This window comes from Sciurus vulgaris (assembly GCF_902686455.1).
Source record: "Sciurus vulgaris genome assembly, chromosome: 1".
In the NCBI taxonomy this organism is placed as follows: Eukaryota; Metazoa; Chordata; class Mammalia; order Rodentia; family Sciuridae; genus Sciurus; species Sciurus vulgaris.
In genome coordinates this window covers 114,890,700-114,914,022 of record NC_136461.1, presented here as the reverse complement: position 1 = coordinate 114,914,022, position 23,323 = coordinate 114,890,700, and the positions used below count along the sequence as shown (strand labels likewise).

At 44.7% G+C, this 23,323-nt stretch overlaps 1 protein-coding gene, 1 long non-coding RNA gene and 1 pseudogene across 4 annotated transcripts; 2 read left to right on the top strand and 1 right to left on the bottom strand.

Annotated features, from left to right (window-relative positions):
* Nucleotides 1–977: 977 nt before the first annotated feature.
* On the top strand, nucleotides 978–8,180 carry LOC306653684. Its single transcript, XR_013761768.1, has 3 exons — nucleotides 978–1,116; nucleotides 1,477–1,592; nucleotides 8,108–8,180. It is a non-coding gene; the product is annotated as an uncharacterized lncRNA (long non-coding RNA).
* Nucleotides 5,521–7,463, bottom strand: LOC306654303 (UBX domain-containing protein 2A-like; annotated as a pseudogene). Its single transcript has 2 exons — nucleotides 7,448–7,463; nucleotides 5,521–6,195 (listed from the first exon to the last, which is right to left on the bottom strand). The product of its transcript is annotated as a UBX domain-containing protein 2A-like (transcript).
* Nucleotides 8,181–12,178: 3,998 nt separating the features above from the next.
* Nucleotides 12,179–15,395, top strand: S100A2 (S100 calcium binding protein A2). Of its 2 annotated transcripts, none has more exons than XM_079128461.1 (3): nucleotides 12,179–12,426; nucleotides 13,771–13,918; nucleotides 14,950–15,395. In XM_079128461.1, exons 2-3 carry the CDS (start codon nucleotides 13,778–13,780, stop codon nucleotides 15,100–15,102), a joined length of 294 nt encoding a protein of 97 aa, XP_078984587.1. In that variant the 5' UTR covers nucleotides 12,179–12,426; nucleotides 13,771–13,777; the 3' UTR covers nucleotides 15,103–15,395. The 2 variants fall into 2 exon arrangements, with proteins under 2 accessions (XP_078984587.1, XP_078984586.1); XM_079128460.1 differs by lacking the exon at nucleotides 12,179–12,426 and adding an exon at nucleotides 12,838–12,860.
* Nucleotides 15,396–23,323: the final 7,928 nt, after the last annotated feature.

Here is a 23,323-nt window from a genome sequence, read left to right as displayed (position 1 = left end):
TCATGGGCTAACAGTCTGGGATGTAAAGTGATGTGGGGGAGGCAGAATAATGATGGCACCAAAATAGCAGATCTGATACTAATACCATCTTTCTCTAATCTCAGGGGAAATAGGATTACTTTCTTCCCCACCCTAGGCAGAGTTATCTGTCCTCGAGCACAAGTACCCACCATAGGAACAAAGTAATCCAGACTTTGGGGATGGGAACAGAAGATCTCAGAAATGACTATCTCCCAAATTAATTGATGAATTACAACTCCAGACAGAGAACATGTGGAATGCAGCCTTTGAATCACCTCTTTAAAAGCCCCCTATTCCTGTGGAAGGGCAGAATCACAGTCTTTGGGACAGGAGTCCCTTGCGTTTCTCCTTTTCTAGCAAAGCAATAAACCTTTTCTTCCTTTTTCTCAAAACTGTGTCCTCATTATTGGATTGACACTGGGGACAAGGACTGAGTGATAACAAAACCATGTTGTTACTTGGGAGGCTGCATCAGGAGGATCACAAGTTCCAGGCTAGCCTGGAAAACAGCAAGATCCTGTCTCAAAAAAAACAAAACAAAACAAAACAAAAAAACAAAAACAAAAACAAAAAAAAACCCCACAAACGGCTGGGGATGTAGCTCAGTGGTAGAGCACCCCTGGGTGCAATCCCTGGTACTGCAAAAAATTAAAAAAAAAAAAAAAAAAAAAAGAATGGGCAACTCAACTCTGATCATTACAGTTGAAGAAGGGAGAGACAGGAGTTCAGGAGGACACTGATCAGGAAGTTGCTGTCTCAGGCAGGTTGGGGTGAGGTAGGAGCTCCAGGAACAGAGAGGAAGGGTTAATTAGGTGAGGTTCCTAGGAAAACCCTGTGGTTCTTGGGGTGTGCTCAGTGAGGACTGTGGCTGGCATGGTGTTTGTTCTAATCTGGAGTTCTACAGAGCAAGACAGAGATGATGCCCACATTGCTCCTTGGGAGGGCAGCAGCGAGGTCAACAACAGAGCCTCAGGCTGGGCAGGCGGAGCTGGCTGAGTGCAGTTTCAAACCCTTTGATTTTAGGAGCTGTCTGAACTGAAGGGTTATGAGACTGTGAGAAAGGAGGGCAGAGGAAGAAAGGAAACAAGAAAGCAAGTAAGAGAGAAATGTTTAGAGGATCAGTTTTAGCATCAGTTGAGTTGGAGGAGGAAGAGGAAAGGGGAAAGAGGCCAGAGAAGGAATCCTGGGCAAAGCACTGCAGAGTCAGTATTGATTGATGAGCAGGGCTCTGCTGTCAGGCCAGTCTGAGTTCAAATCCTGGCTCTGCGCTTAATCCCGAGCTTTAGTTTCCTGATCTAATTAATCATAGACATTGTTTATATTATAGGGTGTTTGGGAGGGACAAATTAGATAATATATGCTCAGAACTTAGTACAATGTCCAAGAGTCAGCACTCTGTAAATTTTAGCTTCTGCCTGCCTGCTTGCCTGCCTGCCTTTTTTCCTTCCTTCTCAGGAGCAGATGTTTATCTGGACAGAATCTGGGCAGGTTCAGAAGGTCATTCTTCATCACTTCACTCAGAGAAGATCTGGTTCCAAGAGACAGTTTTTGTTCATCATTATTACTTCATGGTAAATCCAAACATTCCAGGAATCAGCTCTATTTCTTGCCAGAAGGAGAGTCCCAAATGCAAGCCAGAGACTGGTTGGTGGATAAAGAGCTGGGTAACTGGATGTGGATAATCTTTTATTTATTTATTTAATTTTTGGGGTGCTGGGCATTGAACCTAGGGTCTTGTGCATGCGAGGCAAGCACTCTACCAACTGAGCTATATCCCCAGTACCAAATGTGGATAATCTTAAAGGATTGCATGAATAAACTGGATGATATGTGTATCTCTCCCCATGTAAGGAATTATTTCTTATTATGAAATGGCATATGAGGAGGCACTGGACTAGATTAAGTCACTAAACTCCACTATCTCTGAAGCTGGACCTAGATATTTTGACAATTATAATGGGACAGGGCTGGGTGGTAATCCCAGCAACTCTGGAGGCTGAGGCAGGAAGATCACAAGTTTGAGGCCAACCTGGGCAATTTAGTGAGAACTTGTCTCAAAATAAACAATGAACAGGGACTGGGAAAATGGCTCATTGGTAAAGAGCCTCTGGATTCAATTCCCAGCACCATCCAAATGGTGAAATCACTCACCATGTGATCTTTTTTTAAGGGATTGAACTCAGGGGCATTTAACCACTGAGTCACATCCTCAACCCTTTTTATTTTTTGTTTTGAGACAGGATCTTGCTCCTGCCTCAGCCTCCCCAGCTGCTGGGATTAAAGGTATGTGTCACCGCACCCAGCTAAATGGTGAGTGTGATTTTGCTGAGGTAACTTACTCCCTCCCTTTAGTAAGAGACCCTTGACCACAGGGATGAGTATCTAACCCACACCTGTCTATCATAACACCCTGTCTCCCTGGCAACAGGGACTGGTCTATGGCCCAGTTTGTGAACCCATCAGAACCAATTAGGGCTTCTCCTTGGATTAACATATAGATATTGGGTTTCCAAAACTAGTTCCTCATTATATGGAGAGGACCTGCTATGCTACAGCAAGAGTGAAGCCAACATGGAAAGAGAGACAAACAGCGTGAGAGGAGGATGGATAGACGATGGATGGAAGAATGAATGGTGATAAGTTTCCTGTTCTGGCCCTTAAGGCTGTAGTTCATCTATCTTGTGAATTATGGCAGTGACCTATGCCATGTAACAACCACACCCTTTTGGCTTTGGTGAGCTTGAGTTGAACTTCTGTCTTTTTTTGTAGCTGAAAGATCTTCATTAATAGAATTAGAATATGGTAGAGTCAAGTCTTAACTCCTGTGTAACAACCATTTTCTAGTATTACAAGTTGATCCTTAGAATGTCTTTCTTTAAATCACTTCCTCATGAGTAATACCCTATAATTTTTAAAATCACTGCTTATTCTTCTGACTCACCTTGCTTTTTCTGAAATTGCCCTTAGTCTTTTTCTGAGATTTAGGATGTATCCTGGGTTTATCAAGACACATTAAAACATTTCTCAAGTTGGGTGTTTCTGGGAAGATGGTTAATTACTCTGATTTATGTAGATTCCTGTTAGCACCAGTTTCACCGGGTGACACTGTCCTTTCTTGGCTCTCTATTCTGGCAAATGGTGGAGCCTGGCTTGAGACTCCAGCCTGCCTGACACCCAGACCCATGTACTTGCTGGGATAGCAGCCAGCCTCTGGCTGTGGGAGGCCATGAGGAATTGGCAGCCAGTGTGGAAGCGTCCCAGGCTCACTTAATCAGATGTCAGGTGACAGAATTCAGAGACTATGGGCCTTTGTACACTGACTTTCCGTAAGGAGTAGTGAATTGGGGAGGCAAGTCCCCAATTCTGGTGCTTAGTGGTACAGGGAAATGTTGCAGAAAATAGTCATGCTTTTTAAAATTTTTTTAGAATTTTTTTCAGGCCAGGAGATTTAATATGATAGTGAAATATTCAAGTTGAACTGGTTTTTGTCTAAGCTACAATGCATATTTTCCTTGGTGACAACAGAATGTAATAAATAATCCTTTAATGTATACACAGGTTGATTATGATGTATGGTATTGAAAACCATATTTTGTGGGACTCATTTTAAAAGATATTCATTAATTAGTGATAACACAGGCATAAAAATTCTAAGTTATTGGTAGCAAATGAATGACTGATCCCAAATGTTAGCTTAAAACAAGTCCCTAATTTTGAAAGAAAATAAAATAGAAAGGAGATGAACTGGGGTTCCTGGAGAGTTAATATATATTACTCAGGGGTCCTTTACCACTGAGCTACATCCCACAACCCTTTTTATATTGCTGTGTTGCTGAGGCTGGCCTCAAACTTGTGAACCTCTTGCCTTAGCCTCCTAAACTGGTTGTGTCAACACACCCAGTTGAAGAGAGAATATTTTTTCAAAAACTTATTTTTAGAAATCATAGAAATGTGAGATTAATATTGATATTATATTAAACTACACAATTTTATTCTTAAGTGAAAATACAGGTTTGGGGTGAGAGTTCAGTGGTAGAGTGAATAGCTAGCTAAGTTAGTATTTGAGTATATCCTCCCATTAGAGAAACTGAGTTTTGGCATGGCTGTGGAGAAAACAAGACCTTCTTGCATTTTGATTGTAACTGAATTATAAAATAATTGCATCGATGCTTTTAATCTGCCATGTATAATTTTTAATGTTTTACCATTTAAAAACTCTGAGACAGCTAACATATAAATAAATCTCTGATGCTTGAGAATGATATTTGAATGATTGTTGCTGTGAACATGTTTGCTAATTGATACCATTTTAAGAGTCCAAACAATATAGCTATTTAATATATCTTGTATTAATTAAATGGTATTTGAAAATAAGTATATATTTATTTCTGAGTAGTTTTTGGGAAAAAGTAAATTGAATATAGTCTTAAGTCATGTTATTTTCCTAACTTCTGTTAGGAAATTTATTTAAAAATCTTATCAGAAGAGAGTTAATTAAGCAGGGCATGTGGCATAGGCGTATAATCCCAACAACTCTGGCAGCTGAGGCCAGCCTTGATAAGTCAGCAAGATCCTGTCTCAATAAAAAATAAAAGGGACTGGGGATGTGACTTAGTGGTTAAGCACCCCTAGGTTCAATTCCTGGTACCAAAAAAAAAAAAAAAAAAAAAAAAAAAGGAAAAGGAACAAGAAAAAGAGAGTTAATTAGTAGTTGAACTAAAAGTCTAGGAAATCTGACTTCTTTCCCCCATCACGATTTACATGTTGCTATCATTAAACCATAAATTCTCTGCAAGTTTTCTACTTAGTCTATTAAAAATCAATGCTATCACTTCTTAAGATTGACGAAGAGTGGGGAGTAAGAAGGGAGAGTGAAAGAAGGGGACCGAGGTTTTCTTTTTACTTCAAAATGCATTTTTCTAAGCATTTTTCTGTGGTGCATAGTAATTTGTGTCTTACTTGAGTATATTTTTAATATCTTTACATATTTCACAGCAAGTAGTTTTTAAATGACTGGATACATTTCTAGTCAAAGGGTATACTATCTCTCATCAAAACACTCTATTTGGACAGTTGAGGTATTTCCAGATTTTCTATATTATAATTAACTTACATAGAGTTTTATTTTAACCCAAAACCATAGTTATTGCTTCTGAATAAATTACTATAGGTGGGAATATAAGAATTTCAATGCTATGAATGGATGTAATGGCACATGCCTGTAATCACAGCAGCTTGGGAGTCTGAGGCATGAGGATTGCAAGTTCAAAGTCAGCCTCAGCAGCTTAATGAGGCACTTAGCAACTCAGTGAGACCCTGTCTCTAATAAAATATAAAAAAAGGTCTGAGGATGTGGCTCAGTGGTTAAGCACCCCTGGTTTCAATCCCTAGTACCCCCCCATTTTTTTTTAAAAGGGTTGGGGGAAAAAGCAAAGAAAAAAGAAAAGGGGCTGAGGACACTGCCCCGCCCCCCAATGCTATGAAAGTTCTCTGAAAGGTTCAGCAGTATTTTGGAGTTGTTTTTTCCCCAGTATTCTCTAAATCTGTTTCTTCCAGGGTAAATGTTTCACCTAGCAATTTTAGAATAGGAAGAGTTGTTGCCAGCAGAAAGGGAGGACTTTTTGGAAATATGTGATATTTTTCAATGAAGTCTTTAATGTGACTGACCCTCTGAGAAATGCTACATTTCTGAACAGTCCTTTCCCATTGGAAAGGATCTATGCATGAGCCATAGCTTCCGTTGTCTAGTGGGACAGCAGACAACTTATTTTTACTTTCAACTTGCTTTAGGAACCATTTTTGGAGTGGCACATCCCGTTTTGTGACACTGTCCTGGGAAGGGCTGGAACACAGGCTCCATAGACATCCATACTTTGTTATTTTAATATCACTTCCTCTTTATCAAAAATTCCCTGTGATTCTGGAGTAATTTTCTTTTTGATAGAGTTCAGAAACTGTGGACTTTCACTAGTGGAATAACTTGTAAAATCTTTGTTGATCGTGAATCCGCTTTTGCATAATTTTATATTTACCTTTATCTGCTTTTCTGTTCAGTGGGGAACATGCATTTGGCATCAGCTTTCTGAGCTTCTTCAAAGAGGCTGTTCATGAAATATTCATTGTTCATTTGTTGATTATCACTAAGAGGTTGATTGTCAGATCCTGTTTCAAAACCTCATTCTTTCTTTATTTTTTTATTTTTGACAGTGCTGGGGATTGAATCCAGGGCCTTAGCACGTTAAGCCAATGCTCCAACACTGAGCTGCATCCCCAGCCCCCATTCTGCTTTTAAACTTTTAAGATCATTGAAGTTTGTAATTCTCTTTTGTGTTAGTTTACCTGTTTATCATGAAGAGATGCATAGGGCAAGGTACGGAGGAAGGGGTGTGGATCTTCCATGTCATCTCTGGGTGGAACACCCTTCAGGGACCTCAGTGTGTTCCTATATCTGGTAGTTCCACTGTGCTCCTTCTACACTGCTTTCACTAGGACACAAATTATGGTTTTGGTGGCTAGAACTTGGGGGAACAGAGTGGTTTGTTTCTTACCAGATGCCTCTGAGGAATGATTTTGGTTTAATGGTATAGATGGTAACAGTTGGGCCCAAAAGGTTGAGTATTGGGGTTTCTGAATGTGCTAATTGTTCAGGCTCTTTTCACTTTTAAGTTCTGAGAAAAAGGGATCCAGCAGGACTCCAAATCACAGCCATGTATGATAGAGAAACCATAGAATGTAATTTGGACCTGAGGCCAATGAGATCTTTACATTGCTCTCCTGTTGCCTCCTACAGAGCAGACCTTCCCTAAAGCTCATCCCAGAGGGCAGATGCTCAATTGCAGGCGCTGTGGGTGGTGGGTAAGTAGTGGAGATGGTGAGAGCAGGCTGGGGAGGAAGCCAGGCTGGAGAGGAAGGGGAAGCCACAGCGGAGCAGAGCTGCTCAGAGCCTACCCTCTGTTTTGCCCCCTTATTCAGGTGGAGGGAAGGAGTGGTGGGGAGAGGGGTAGAGCGGCTCCTTCTCCTGAAGAACCTCTCTGTGACATGGCATGTCAAAATTCTCTCCCCGAAGCACTGGCATTGTCAAGAAAGAAGTTTCTGGTGACATTGGAGAGAGCTGGTTCCATAAGCGTGGTAGCAAGTCAGTTTTCAAAGAGTTCAGGGGATGGAGGCAGAGAATTGAGAGTGTGTCTGGAAATGTGGTGTTGAAGGCTATGAGGACAGTACTCTGTTTCCATTGGCCGATCACAAGACACTTGGTCCATGTCAGGCACCAGGGTATGCGGAGTTCATAAAACTTAGTGACTATAAGACATAAATAGTCACAATTAAACATAAGAAATGATGTTATAGGGCAATGGGCAAGGAGCTACAGAAATTTCACAGAGGAACACCTAACTCTGTGTGTATGTAGGCACACATGTCCACGCACCTGCATGTGAGCACATATCCCTGTGCTTTAGAATACAGAGAGGCTGGGAAGTAGATTTGGGGGTGCTGCCTAGAGATGATCTTTGAGCTGAGTTGAAAGGGTGATTAGGAGATTGACAGGCTGTCCAACTGAGGAAGGGCTTTCCATAAGAGTCCATAACATGGGCAAGGGCTTGGGGGCATGAATAAGGATGATACCATACCTCAGTGAAACCAGGGTACCTAGGAAGGAAGGTATGTCATGCTAAACGGCCTCCTCCTGAAAGTTGTGGGAGTTCGCTAAGTGTTCTAATCCTGGGAGCTATGTGCTTAGATTTGAGTTCTATGAAGATCATCCTGGTGGTAGATCTGAGAAAGTCTTAGAATGGGGGCCAAGGGTAGAGGTGGGAGGAGAGTACAGATGTGTTTTCAGTAGTGCAAGATGATTTGGTTGGGATCTAAGGCGGTGTGCACAGCCGGGAGAGGTATTTCGAAGGTGGAAACAATAGGTTGACTGACCGCATAGACATCTGGACAGCAGTAAGGGGGAAGCAGGAATTTGGAACGATAGCCAAGTTTCTGGTTTGGGTCACTTGGTGGATGGTGGCATTCTTTGTGGGATAGGGGAAGGCTAAGTTGGGAGAGCTAAGGAATGATTCTTTTCTGCATGTTTTAAATTCAGGCCATGGAGCATTTGAAAGCAAGAGGAAAAGATGCCAGGACCAGAGAGGCTGAAAAGATAGACTCTTGAGCACAGGTAAGTTAGAGAAATGAGACTGACTGACTGAAAATGGGGGTGGGGAGGCAAGGATGGGCAGAGATTGAAGTTGATCCGAGTAGGAATGGGAATATTGGGGCCCCCAAGGATCACCATTGATTGGTGCACATAGAAAAGGTTTAACACTGTTAAAACCACCTGCCTTTAAGTCTTGTCTCCTCCCTTATCAATTGTGTGAATTTGGGCATACTTTCTGGAGCCTGATTTCCTCCTCTGTCAAGTGGGGTAAGATTGTACCAACTTCCTGGGATTGTTGTATGAATTGAATGGAATGATCTATGGAAAACTCCTGACACACAATAGGTGCTCCACAATGTCCTCTTGCAAAGGGAATGCACAAACCCATTATGAATGACAAATACAGAATGATTAAAACCTAATGTGAGAAGGGGTTCTCTCATGCTGATTGTGCTATCAGGGAATAGTTATGGGTCTGATTAATGAAACAGGGTCATGAAAAGTTCAATGCAGTTTGCTAAGAAAAAATATTTTGGGTTATTTTTGGAGGCAGTGGATGATAAAAGGCATCCTTGTGATGAAAAAGTCTGAGCTAAGAGATATGGTACAACTCATCCAAGATCTCTCTGTGAGTCAGAGGCAATGCCAGGACTTACACATGGGGCCTCCATCTTGAGACCATTCTCCCCTGCTCCCTCTCTTTGGTGCTGGGGATTGAACCAAGGAGTACTTTACCCTCGAGCTACATTCCTAACCCTTTTTATTTTTTTATTTTGAGACATGGTCTCGGTAAATCTTGCAGGCTGGCCTTGATTTTGCAATCCTCCTGCCTCAGCCTCCTGAGTCTCTGGGATTCCAGGCCAGTGCCACCGTGATCCACTATCCCTAGGCTTTTGAAACAATTTTGGGGGAATCTCAGTCCACTTGGGCTTCTTAGCAGGTACTGCTAGGAAACCCCTTCTAAATGAGACAGGTGTGGGTGTGGGAAGGCTTCTTGGAGGTGAATCAGCACTGCTTCGTCCAGGGTGAGTCAGGAGCAGGGAATGGGAAAGGCTGGCCGCAAGAGGGAGAAGCGGTGGGGAAGTCGGAAGCAGAAACCAGCGCTGCAATGACACATGGCAACCACCAGGGGGCATGAGCCACACGGGCAAAACCAAGCAGGCCGCTGTTGCAAAACTTGTGCCGCTTGGAGCTCTCTGAGGGTGTGGATGGAATGCGACGATCCAGTTTCTCCAGCGGGACATCCTTGCCTCGGATAGCCCTTCTGCCTGTAGAGAAGTGGAGAATGTTGGAACAGGATGGGACTGGAGGCCATTCATCCAACAGACCTGTCCTGCAGTGAGGGAATGCAATTGCTTAAGGTCACACAGCAAGCTAGTAGCATGTGAATCTGATTTCACAGACTCAAGGCATTGCCATTGCATGGGCACAATTCTGACTTCAGTTCCTGAGAAGAGACACCTGGCTATGGACAGGCCTCTGGATGCAGGGAACTCCCGAGATCCGGTCCCTCTTCTGGTTCCTTTATTCCTAGTCACTTTGTTCCTATTCAGTTTCTTTGGCCTTTCCCCCAACTTCTCTTTCATAATTCCTTACCCTCTCTTTCTCTCTTTTCCATCGATTGCCTCTTTGTTCCTCTTCATCTGCCTCCTGTCTCCATCTCTGCCCACTGGGGAGTTTACTCAGGTCCTTAGCTGGTCCCTGCAATGGGATGTTTCCTGTGGTCACTCCTCAGGGGTTTGTAGCTCTCCGAAGCTGTATTTTCCAGCCTGATGCCTCAGTTCCACCCCTGGGACCCAGAGAAGAAGTTATTATTTGCTAGTGTAATCAGTGGTGTGACATCAGTTGTTGAGGACAACTCCCCGACCTCCTGGTTCCTAAATACACTCCCTGTGACCCTCATTGCCATTCTGCAGTCATAAACACTGGTTGGCACCTGGTGTGGGCGAGACCCTTTGTTCACGCAGAAATGAATAAGACCCAGTCCCTGCCTGGTGAGCTCACCATGAGGGGGTGAGGGCAAGCGAAAACAAGTACACAAAAGATTCAGTCTAGATAGGAGTGCTCTGAGCACACACAGGAGGATTCAAGGAATGCTTTGTGTGGGATAGAACAGGTGGAAATTGAATCTGGCTGGGTTCTGGAAGGCTCCATGAAGCAGGTGGCTTTTAACTGGCCTTTAAAGGGAAGATGGGATCTTGCCAGAAGGAGGTGTGATGTGGGTGTGTGTGGGCACATTCTGAGCAAAGCGATCACATCAGCCAAGGGTCTCTGGTCACATCAGGTGTGTACAATCCTGTATGTGCTCAGGGCACAGTAGGCAGGGCAGTCAGGGCCTAATCAGAGCGGTTGGAAAGCAGGTGAGAGCCAGAGTGTGGAGAAACTCACTGCTGGCTCCGTAGAAGAGCCATGGGGATGCAGTGCATTTCTGAGTAGGGAAGGACCCTCGGAAGCCCTGAACTGAAAGGGTGGAATTGCTGTGGGCCCTTATCCTAACCCACTTCATCTATACTGCTCCGGCTGGCCCCAAGGTCTCATAGTGACCCCCAGGAAGGGACCAGCCTGGTTCATGGTCTGATCCTCTCAGGTCTTAGTCTGATCTTGCTGTGTGTGGTGTTATCACCCATATCTTCCTGGGGTCCTTCAGTGAAGGGTCTCCATGCCAGTACTTCTAGCCTGGCGTTTCCGGCCACTGCTGGCCTGGCCCTGGGGGAGTAGGGCGTGCCGCTGAGTCACTGCCTGGGCATCTGGGTCTGGAACCATGGGTGAGTCACCAAAGGGGGGGTATTGGAGGGTTGGGGGAGGGGAAAATCTGTTTGACATCTGGATGGGGGAGGGGAACTGGGCCCACAGGAAGGGCGGTGCCCAACTGGGGTTAAGATAGACAAAGAGCAGGAGAAGGGGGCCCAGCGGGGAGTTGTGGTGAAGCTGGACCTTCCTATAAACCTCTCCCCTGGGCTTGGTTTGAAGGCTCACAGCGGTCACCCTTCTCTGAGTATGCAGAGGGCACATGGGAGTTGGGGGTGGTGAGGGAGGGCAGTGGCTGGGCCTCTGCCTATCCAGCCCCCTATTTTCAGCTTCAGGTAGGGGTATCTTCCCCACCCACTCACCCACCTCCCCAAGCTGGAGAAGAAGAGGCCAAGGTTTTCCTGTTCTCTCCTTGACCCCTCCTCAGGGCTCCTTTGTACTCCACACAGATGTTTGCTCACCCTGACTGTGGCTGCATGCACAGCAAATCCCCATTTCTCACTGCGAGGTATTTTAATTACACTCAATCACTTTGTTACCTTAAAGTTACTTTAAAAGTAGTGCAAGCAGTGGCCCATGCCTGTAATCCCAGTGGCTCAGGAGGCTGAGGCAGGAGGATCGCAAGTTCAAAGCCAGCCTCAGTAATTCAGTGAGGCCCTAAGAAACTTAGTGAAACCCTATCTCAAAATAAAAAATAAAAAAGGCTGGGGATGTGGCTCAGTGATTTAGTGTCCCTGGATTCAATCCTTGGTACCAAAGGTAAAAAATAAATAAATAAATAAATAAATAAATAATCAAAATAAAATGAAGAGTAATTTTTTTTTTTTTTGCGGTAATAGGGATTGAACCCAGGGTCTTGCGCTTGTGAGGCAAGCACTCTATCAACTGAGCCATATCCCCAGCCCGTAAAAAGTACTTTTATCTCCTCCACTCCTTGAAGTCAGCACTGCCCTCCTCCTCCACCTGCCTTCTCTGGCCTCCAGCTATCTAAGGGTGTCCCCGGACTGCTTCTCATTCACACACATTCAAACACGCACACACATAAACATGTACACACATGCGTGCACATGACCTCGGGGCTGTGAGTTTCCCGCCTACTCAGGGTCACCAAAGCCTCTGACACTGGAGTGAGCTGTGACTCACAGGCATGTCATGAGAACCAGTCCTAGCCGGGGCCTCCAGGCCTCAGGACAGCGGTTGTGTTCTCTGGCCCCTGGCCCTTGTTGCCCCTTTCCCATAACACCTCCAGCTACCATGACCTGGGTGGGCTCAGGGGCTCCCCTTAGCCGGCTGGGGCCCTCCTCCAGTCTGTGGAGGAACCAGCAATCTCTAGGGGGAGGGGGATCAGCACGAAGTGAGTGAGGGTGGCAGGAAGCCAGGCTTTGGGGAGATCAGGTTAGAACAGGTCTGTTTCCTGAAAATGCCAAGTCTGGGGCCAGTGAGACTGACATATAAATCCCCACCCTGAGTGCCTGGCCACTTTGTTCCCTTCCTGGGTCTCTCTGCCACCTGATCTGGTGAGTATATCTCTGTCTTATCCTTGTTTCCATATTTTTCTCTCTCTGATTTCCTCAGTGGGATTGGCCTTGAGTCTTCTTTCCCACTTTGGGGGACCCTCTGTGAATGTCAGTTGAGGGATCTTTTTCCAGGTTCTTCTGTGAAGTCTCAGTTTAGGGGTTACTCTGAGGCCTTCTCTCAGGTCTCTTAGTCTTGGTAGGGGTCTGTTAGGGCATCTCTGTCTTTTGGGGTCTAACCAAGGGGTAGGTGATATCTATGTGAGGGGTACTTTAATGAGAATTCTGTTTGCTTTGTTTTTGCTTTTACTTTTTGCAAAATTCTGGATTCTAGGAGGGCTAAAGAACAAGAAGCTGGGGTCTCCAACACATAGCCCCACCTGGGTTCTGGCCTGGAGTAGTGGCATAATTCTGCCCAGGGCTGCTCCCCTGCCTAGGTAGGGTGGGGCTGGCAGGGCGGGGCTGGCCAGCTTGGCCCGGGCTTTCCCTGTCTCCAGCACCAGCTCCTCTGGCCTGCTTGGGGACCTGCCTAACCTTTTCAATCACGCCTTGGCATTTTCAGAGGCAAATGGAAAAATGCCCTCTGAGGTCTATCCTTGTGTCCCCAGATTCTACCTTGATCCCAAGGCACTAAATGTTTGATTTCTTTAATTCTAATCCCAACAAGATCCTCTGTGGTGGGCAGGGCATTCAGTGGCCCCTGCCCTGCCCATGTCCTGCCTGCACACACAGCATCTAGGACTCAGGGCCTCCAGTGAGAAGGGAGACACATCCTCTCTCCTCTGTTAGTCCCTAGTTGAAGGGAGGAACATCCCTGCCAAAGAAGCTTCCAGTTAGATGGCAGAGAGAGACACTGGTGCCAGCAGCCCTTGTCTGTGGAAGGAAAAGACCACTTCAGGGAGCCTCATACTCCTGGGCTGAAGCCATGGCTACTCCCAGATGATGTAGGGAGCCCCCAGACCCTGGGCCCACCTGTGCTCTCCAATGTGTGGCCCAGACATGAGTTGAATCAAGGCTCTGGTCATCCTGTTATTTCCCTTCCCACGGACACTCAAAAGGGGGATCCCTGCCCTCAGAGGTGTGTTCCTAGTGTGACTAGAGGAGACATGGGCCCTGCCCTTGGTGGACACTGCGAAGGCTTAGCGTCTGCCCTCAGTGCCCGGTGGAGGCAGGATCCCTGCCTACAGGGAACCACATTCCGAGGGCAAGATGGAGCCCCTGCTTCCCATTTGCATAGGGACTTGGTGAGGCAGTTGGGGGCAAAGGGCAGAACTGGGTCCTACAGGCTGGACTGTGGCCCTGGGTGTCTTGGTGATATTGCCATTATTGCCACTTCTGTGGTCCCAGGTCCAAGATGTCCAGTCCCCTGGAGCAGGCTCTGGAGGTGATGGTCACTACCTTCCACAAGTACTCTGGCCAAGAGGGCGACAAGTTCAAGCTGAGTAAAGGGGAGATGAAGGAACTTCTGCATAAGGAGCTGCCCAGCTTTGTAGGGGTGAGTGGGGCAGACTGGGGAGGGGAGAGTCGTGGGGGAGTGTGGGGTGCAGGGTAAATCTCTTCCCTCCTCTCCACTCCTGTGGCGCCTGTTGATGCAGATGCCAGGGTGGGGCTGAGGTTTTTTTCCCCCATGACTTTTGCTTCATGGTCCCACTGGAGTGGGAGCAAGGCCCTTGCGTGAATGTTCTGTTTATGGCTTTTCCCTGCAGCATTCTTGAGAACTGTGAGCAGTTGGGGTCCTCAGAGTCCATCTGTCAATTCCTTTCACTGGAGAATTGAGCAACTCAAAGCCCAGAGAGGGAAAGTGACTGGCCCAAGATCACATGGCTAGCTTGTGCACTTTCCCCTCCTCTTATTTTTCATATTTATATGTCAAAACAAGAGGACATGTAGAGAGAATAAAGCCCAGCAAAGACATGCACTCTGGGACATTTTGTAGAGAAATGCAGTCATTTCCTAATTTGCCCCTCACTACCCCTGTACTGACTAACCCTAAAGTCAGGTCTCAGAATTTGAACATAAGAGGCCAGTCCTTTTTCCTCCCTCCCTCCCTCCCTTCCTTCTTTCCTCTTTCTCTCCTTTCCATATTCCCTCCCTCCCTCCCTCCCTCCCTCTCTTTCTTTCTTTTTCAATTTCTGAATCATTTTGGTTGCATAAAAAGCATTTCCTTTTTCTGAATTGCATACTGATTTGGGGGGCAGCAAGCCTCAGTTTCCTCATCAGCAAAATGGGGTCATGATATCCACCTGGTTGGGCTGCAGTGAGGATTAAAGTTGATGGGTACTTAAGGTGTGTCCAGCATCCCCCTGCCCCCAGGAGGGTGTGCTGGAGACCTTCACCAAATAATGCGTAGCTGTCCTTACTTGCTGGACCCTTGTAACCTGCAGGGTCTCCCTGCCCACCACATACCTGGCAAACCCAGTGGGAGGGAGAACTAAACACTGACTTGTGTGCATGGGTCTGGCTGTGGGTTTGGGGTGGAGCAGGGTAGGGCCAGCTTGGTGATGACCCCAGTCCTTTCTGTTTCAGGAGAAGGTGGACGAGGAGGGGCTGAAGAAGCTGATGGGCAACCTTGATGAGAACAGCGACCAGCAGGTGGACTTCCAGGAGTATGCTGTTTTTCTGGCCCTTATCGCTATCATGTGCAATGACTTCTTCCAGGGCTACCCAGACCGACCCTGAGGCAGAACTCTTGACTTTCGACCATGAATCTCCCGGGCCCAGGAGGACTCTCCATCCCTTTTAAGTTTTTGTTTGCTGATAATACTGTAACTGCTCAGTGATGCCTGGTAGACCGGCTGGTTCAGTTGCAGTGCTGGGAACTGAGGGCCTGGATTCCACCCGCTTCTCCACCTTGATTGTCTAGGTCAGAGCTGTGCCTTGGCCCTAGTTTTGGGATTTCAGAAACCAATAAAAATCTGGAAATCAAAAGAGTTTTCCAACATCTTACTTTATCAAATAAAGATTTTTTAAAAGGCAAATACCATCGACCACCCCTGTCATTTCATAAAAAGAAAATTTCAATTCCAACCCATAAGGGGCTAACCTCAGAACAAAGGACAGACTAACAGTCAATACCGTGAATAGGGAGTGACCCTAGGAAGTGATGGGAGACAAGAATTAGTCTAAAAACCTTGCCTAGCTTCATTTTGAGGACTCTTTGTCAGATTATAGGCCCTCGGCAGTGTGCTTGTTTTTATAAAAGCTATACTTATTTTTATATTTGTTTCCAGATTGGCTAGCTCTATTTTGAGCTATTCATTCTTCCCCTGTTGATCTCTAAAAGCTACGAGGAGCTAGCTCATGCCAAAATTCTTTTTTTCTTTTTTCTACCAATTTCCCTAAAACTATAGGCCAGGTTGCTATATGTTCTGCATCCTATGGTATTCCAGGCACAGTTTGACCAGATGCTTTGCCATGTCATAACAAAGGTTACAACTTTCCAGTCTACATATTTTTTTTTCTTTCTTTTCTTTATCTAATTTCACATTTTAGGTTCTTTTTCCTGATGGAGTCACTTCTAGTTACCAATATGCTCTACCAGTAAGGAATGTGTTTGTAGTTTACACAGATCCTGACTAGTAATGTTGTAAATAAAGCAGCATTTTAATGCCTTACATGATACGCAGTCTGAATAAGCCGTTCATGTTTGGTTCAGTGGCTCAGAGATGCTTTACTGCTTACCTGTTACCACATAATGAACCAACCCACTATGTGGTGACTTAAAACAAATTTGTTATCTCTAATGATTCTATGGCTAGCCTGGGCTTAGCTGATGGGTCTCATTTGCTATTGGAAGTTGGGGTGGAGTCATTTGAAAGTTCAATTGGCATGGTTAGTGCATGCCTATAATCCCAGTAACTTGGAGGCTGAGTTAGGAGGATGGTGAGTAGGAGGCCAGTCTGGGAAATTTAGCAAGACCCAGTCTCAAAAAATAAAATAAAAAAAAAAAATAAATAAAAAATAAAATAAAATAAAATAAAATAAAAGGTTTGGGGATATAGTTCAGAGGTGTAGTGCCACTGAGCTCAATCCTTTTACCAGGGGGAAAGAATTTCAAGTTAAGTCAACATCCAAAGGTTCTCACTCAATATGTCTGGCAATAAATCTGATTATTAATTGAGAACTCAGCTGGAGTTGGCAGGGGCATGCCTGCTTATGGCCTCTCTGTGTAGCTTGGAATTCTTAGAGTATGGTACCTGGGTTCTGAGAGAACTTACCCCAGGGTGAGCATCTTAAGAGGCCCAAATGGAAGCTTCAGGCTAAGATTTATTTCAGAAAAAGAAAAAAAAAAAAAAAGATTTATTTCAGAAGCTGGGTGTGGTGGCACATATCTGTAATCCCAGTGACTCTGAAGGCTGAGACAGGAGGATCTCAATTTCAAGGCCAATATCAGCAACTTAGTGAGACCCTGTCTCGAAATAAAAAATAAAAAGTGTTGGGGATATGCTCAGCGTAAAGTGCCCTGATGTGCTGGATTCAATCCCCAGCAAAAAAAAAAAAAAAAAAAAAAAAAAAAAAAAAGATTATGGTGGTGTATTAGAGGCACAAATGGTCATTGGCTCATAGCAGTTCTGAAATTGAGTCATTCGGGGTTCATCAGTTCCTTGATCAGGGCCCAGTTCTACTCTCTATAAATGGTTCTTCTTGGCACTTGGTTCTATCCTCTAGGCTCTTGGCTTCATGTACTAAGTTAACTCTTTTTTGTTTTTCCATAAGAAATGTCTGGGCTGGGCATGGTGGTGGACACCTATAATCACAGCTACTCAAGAAGGCTGAGGCAGGAGGATCACAAGTTCAAAGCCAGCCTGGGTAATTTGGCAAGACCCTGTCTCAAAATAAAAAATACAAAGGGCTGTGGATGTAGCTCAGTGGTAGAGTGCCCCTGGGTTCAATCTTCGCTTCAATACTTGGGGGGATGGGGAGAGAAGAGAGAGCAATGTCTGTTTTATAGGTAAGTAGCTTTCTCAGTCTGTTTCTTGCCCATAAGAAGTTCAAGACTCAAAAGGTCTCTCTCTCTCTCTTTAAAAAAATTAAAAAAAAAAAAAAATTTTAGCTTTCTCTATTCCTTTCTTTCCAAGATGATACAATTCCTTTGAAAATATTGTGGACTCTTGCCCTGGGTTTGATCCTCAGCACCACATATAAGTAAGTAAGTAAGTAAATAAATAAATAAATAAATAAAATAAAATATCCATTGACAACCAAAAAAAAAAAAATAGTAAAAAAAACACTTTTGTGGACTTCCTATGCACCAATTTATAATTAGACAAAAGCCACAGCTACAAATCTCTTTGAGACTGATCCCTCTTTACCTTAGGCTCAGAATCAGGGTGCTGTGAGAAAATGTTCTTAAGACTCTTAAAAGCCTTTCTCTGCAAGGGTCTAAGAGGCACTCTTTTAAAATTACTAGAAGCCAAAAAGCTGAGTGCAATGGTGCAAACCTGTAATCCTAGTAACTTGGGAGGCTGAGGCAGAAGGATGGAAGGTTCAAGCCCAGCCTGGGCAATTTAGCCAGACCCTGTCTCACAAGGCTGGGGATGGTAGCCTAGTGGCAAAGTGCCCCTGGGTTCAATCCCCAGTACTGCAAATAAGTAAATAAAAATAAAAATAAAAATAAATGAAATAGCTGTATTTTTTATTTGGGAAAGCCTAGGAAGTTCCCTTTAAATCTTTCCAAGTTCTCATGAAAATGTCTTACTTTTGATTTCAATTTTACCTTGAGACCCCTTCAGTGGCAGAGCCCTGGAGTTGACCTTTGCCCTGAGACCATTTATTACTTTGAGACGCTTTTGCTGGCTGGAAAAACTATAATGGGACCTCGGTATTTCCTCTAAATTCTGCTAAAAAACAAAATAGATACTTGTTTACTTCAAGTTTCTCTTCTCATATTTAATCAAAGGCAGACAGAAGAAGCAAATAGGTAATTTCACTGTTCTGCCTAAAAGTCTTCTTACCTGGAATCCAGAAATGACATCAGGTGCCCTTTCTATTTTCCACATTACCACAGATGATGGTGTTGCCAGATATTTCACCACTACCTAACAGGGTCTCCCTTTTCTCCAGCCTGTACAGTACAATTTTTTTTCTTGTCATTCAAATTATTACCCACTACCTTTTTAAGGTCCTTCCAGCTTTCACCCATTGCCTGGTCCCAAAGCTAATGACATCTGTTTTAGTTTTTCGTACTAGCAGAATCCTACTCTTTTTTTTTTGGGGGTGCTGGGGATTGAACCCAGGCCTTGTGCTTGCAAGGCAAGCACTCTACCAACTGAGTTATCTCCCCAGCCCTCTTTTTTATTTAATGGTATTTGGAATTGAACCCAGGGGTGCTCTACCACTGAGTTACATCTCTAGCCCTTAAAAAAATTTTTTTTTGTTTTAATATTGAGACAATCTTGCTAAATTGCCCAGGCTGGTCTCCAACTCGTGATCCTCCTTCTTCAGCCTCCTTGAGTAAGCTGGGATTACAGGTGTGCACCACAGAGCAGGGCTAAAACATGGATTGACTTGAATAAAAAATGAAGAGGGAATGAATAGTGGACAAATAATAGGCAGTATTTTTCTGAATTATGTTATTATTTTTCTTTCTTCCCTGGGAAACTGATGCTTGGCACCTCTTACAGAGTAGCTAGGCAGAATTTTCTAGAGATGGAAAGGAGTGTGACAAGAAGGTGCTTGACAGTGTCTGGTTCTTACTTACTCTTCTGCCTTAACTTTGCACTGAGGCTACTGAGGCAAGGCTGGGCAGGCCTTCAAGGACAAATGGTCTCTTTTCAAGGCAATAAAAAGACTGAAGCCCACCATCCTCATACCCTGTAGGGAAGGAGCAAGTAAATACATGGCAGGGAGTCCTGATGATGGTAATTAGCATCTCTGTGGCAGTTCTCAAAGTGCCCTCCTGCACACTGTCATTTCAGCATCACAGCAAGCCCAGAGGGGCTATCATTAGGCCCTTTTTACGGAGGGGAAACGGAGATGGGGCAGCATCAGCCATTTGTGGGAGCACAGCTCTGGCCAGGTTCTCTATTAGGCCTACTCATTGAATCCTCCCATGAACTGGGCGAGAATGTGCTAGAAGTCTCTGCAACCACGGAGGAGGAGGAAACAGGCTGGGAGAGGGTAAATAAGGATTAGTGTGAGAACTTGAGCCATGTCTGTAAGAAAACTCCTCACCTCCATGCAGCACTGGGGTGGCACTGGGCCTTCTTCTGCTTCCTGCAGCCATGTCCAGAGCCTTGGTCTTTGTGTGAGCTGAAGGAACCTGGCTGAACAGAGTCCAGATGCTTTTGGTCTTCCCAACTGAATTAATGGGGAACTGGGCCCACTCCCTGGTTGGGTCAGTGTAATCTGATTTCTTTTGGACTTCAGGCTCGCAACAGGTTCTGACTTCTCAGGTTTGGATTCTGGAACTGTTTTGGTTGGTGGAGACTGGCCTCAGCTGGCTGCCTCTAGAGTTGTCCCCAGCTGGTGATGTGCCAAAAGAAGTTAATCTCCTTTCTTCTTGGGTGTTTGACAAACTAACAAACACCACACTTTCTTAGCCACTACCAACAATCTTCTTTCTTTCCTCCTCTGCCCCTAAATCTCTGTGCTGAGGCAGAGAGTAGGAGGATCTGTTGGCCAGGCTCTCCCTTTCCCCCTGGGACTGCTGTTGGGAAGACAGCTCAGGGAATTTCACCTCCTATTATGTCCTATTGGCCTTTGCTTCTTTGGGTCAGCCCCTGGCAGCTCATTAACAGTTCAAGAAAAGGGAAATGGAAGGCAAAGGTAGATTTGTTACCAAAGCCAAGTCTGTTTACTTGCTGCTTAAAAAGGGGCTCAATGATTGATTTCAAGTTACTGGGGCAAGGAAAAAGATGGGAATTTGGGCAAAATGAGAAGATAGGTCAATGCCCTGCGGTGGTGATGACACTCAACCATCTTAACTCAGTCTGGGTTTCAAGCTCCTTTTATCCTTAAGGCAAGTGGAAGGGGACTTGGTTTATGAAAGGATCAATAATGACAGATGGCCATATGCTTCTTCATGCTCTGGAATGGGGTACTGCAATGTATGCTGTAATCACAAGGTTACAATGCCCCTGTAAATCTCAGAAATACCCTTATCTTGGTATCTTTAGCCTTTAAGTGGGAGGAGAGAAAGTAGGGAAATTTAGGGAAAGTTAATCTTGTACTAGTTCCAGACAAAATGTTCCTTAAATGACTAATATGTCTATATTCTGAGTTGAGTAGAAATCTGACTCAAAGTTTAAGAGGAAATCTTTTTTTAAAAATTTGTTCTTTTGTTTTAATATATGACAGTAGAATGTATTTTGACATATCATACATACATGGAGTACAACTTCCCATTCTTTTTTTTTTATTGTAAACAAATGGGATACATGTTGTTTCTGTTTGTACATAGAGTAACAGCATACCATTTGTGTAATCATAAATTTACATAGGGTAATGTTATTTGATTCATTCTGTTATTTTTCCCTTCCCCCACCCCTCCCATCCCTCTTTTCCCTCTATACAGTCCTTCCTTCCTCCATTCTTGCCCCCCTCCCTAACCCTAACCCTAACACTAACCCCTCCCACCCCCCATTATGTGATCCGCTTATCAGCGAGATCATTCGTCCTTTGTTTTTTTGAGATTGGCTTATCTCACTTAGCATGATATTCTCCAGTTTCATCCATTTGCCTGCAAATGCCATAATTTTATCATTCTTTATGGCTGAGTAATAATCCATTGTATATATATACCACAGTTTCTTTATCCATTCATCAGTTGAAGGACACTTAGGTTGGTTCCACAATCTGGCTATTGTGAATTGAGCAGCTATGAACATTGATGTGGCTGTATCTCTGTAGTATGCTGATTTTAAGTCCTTTGGGTATAGGCCAAGGAGTGGGATAGCTGGGTCAAATGGTGGTTCCATTCCAAGTTTTCTAAGGAATCTCCACACTGCTTTCCAGAGTGGCTGCACTAATTTGCAGCCCCACCAGCAATGTATACAACTTCCCATTCTTGTGGTTGTACATGATGTGGAGTTTCACTGCTATTGTATTCATATGTGAACACAGGAAAGACATGTTCGATTCATTCTACTGTCTTAAGAGGAAATGTTAACCAAAGTTAAGGCACAGGAGACAGATACAATATGAAGGCAGAGATGCCACACTTTTCCACCCTGTTTTAGTCGTCTGTCAGACACTTGGACAGCTGCAACTGAAGAGTGAGTGTTTTTAGCAAAAGTGCCCAGTAAGTCCTTGAAAAGGTCATCATGACCCACATGTCAGAGGTGTCACCTACAGCTAAGGTAGTGGGAGACTAATAATACATTGTTCAGTTACATGACTTCCAAAATTAGTGATTTTTTTGGGGTTGGCGGTCACTGGAGATTAAACCTAGGGGCACTTAACCACTGAGCCACATCCCCAGACTTTTTAAAAATTTTTTTATTTTGAGACAGGGTCTTGCTAAGTCACTGAGGGCCTTGCTAAGTTGTTGAGGCTGGCTTTGAACTTGTGAGCCTCCTGCCTCAGCCTCCCTAGTTGCTGGCATTATAGGTGTGCGCCACTGTGCCTGGAAAAATTAGTGATTTTTAAAGTCAACAAGCTAGAGGGTTTATTTAGGTTTTTCCTTAATTACAAGTTCTGACAAAAAAGAGTGATGAACTAGGACCCACTTGCGATCTGTCTACTGACTCAATGCTCCTATCTGTGAAATGAACCTAGTCAGTTGTTGACTGGCAGTCAAAAAAGTAGTAAATACAGGTGTGGTGGTATTCACCTGTAATCCCATCTACTCAGGAGGCAGAGGCAGGAAGATCCCAGGTTTGAGGCCAACCTGGGTAAACTCATGAGACACTGTCTCAAAATAAAAAATAAAAATGACTGGGGATATAGCTGGGGGAAAAAAAGTACAGGGGAACAAAAAAAAAAAAAAAAAAAAGAGTGGTAGGTCTAAACTCCACAGATTCTCTCTTGACCCCAGCTCAGATCCTCTTTTCCCAGTGCTGTAAAAAGTCCTCCCTGGGGGCTGGGGATATGGCTCAGTTGGTAGAGTGCTCGCCTCGCAAACACTAAGGCCCTGAGTTAAATCCCCAGCACCGCAAAAAAAAAAAAAAAAAAAAAAGTCCTCCCTGGTTCTAGCCCTATCCCCAGTAATCAAATACCCCTGCCCATACTCTCCCCATACTTGGCTCAGGAGATGAGAAAGGAGATCAATCACTTTGGAAAGGTTCATTGGCCCCATGGGGCTATGGGATTGGAATGGATCACTCTATCCTTGGGGCTCAGGCCTTTTTGGCACAAATGCAGGAACTGCCCGGGTGCTCGGGACACTTCAGCTTACTTTCCCCTGAGGTACAGGATAAACACTGACCTTTAGGTGGATAATGCAGTTTCCAGGGAACCTGGTGAAGCGCTGGTGATGACAAGTGGGAGCAAGGGGAAGAGTCATGGCAGACAGATAGCATCGGCATCTGCTCTTGCCCTTCACACACCCACATGCTGTTCCTTCAGGAAAAATGCTCCTTGTCCTCCAGATACGGCGCATTTCTCAGCGGTCAGCTCCACATTTGCAGTGTGGGGGGGCGGTTCTGGAAGGTGAGAAGTCAAGGGTACTGGGTTCAGCCTGAGGGTGGGAAATTGAGTGTTTGGACAGTAGAGGGTGAGGAGAGAGGAGGAAAGTCCCTGTCCAGGCCTTGGAGAGGCATTTGGAGTCACTGCAGAAAAGGGAATTTAGGGTAAACAGCACGGTAGGAAGATTGTAGTTACTCCAAGAAGAGTTTGGAGGGTGAAGGGAAGAGAATTTACAGCTCTACCCCCTGTATGTGTGGAGGCAGTGGAGGCAGATGGCTGGGGAAGATGACTCTATTCAGGTGACCCAGAGACCTCTCCCATGACATGGTCCACA

Bases quoted from the DNA above. Each gene is read 5' to 3' on its own strand.
- S100A2 (XM_079128461.1), top strand. From the start codon at position 13,778: ATGTCCAGTCCCCTGGAGCAGGCTCTGGAGGTGATGGTCACTACCTTC. The intron at 13,919-14,949 runs GTGAGTGGGGCA...TTTCTGTTTCAG, and splicing joins AGCTGCCCAGCTTTGTAGGG to GAGAAGGTGGACGAGGAGGG.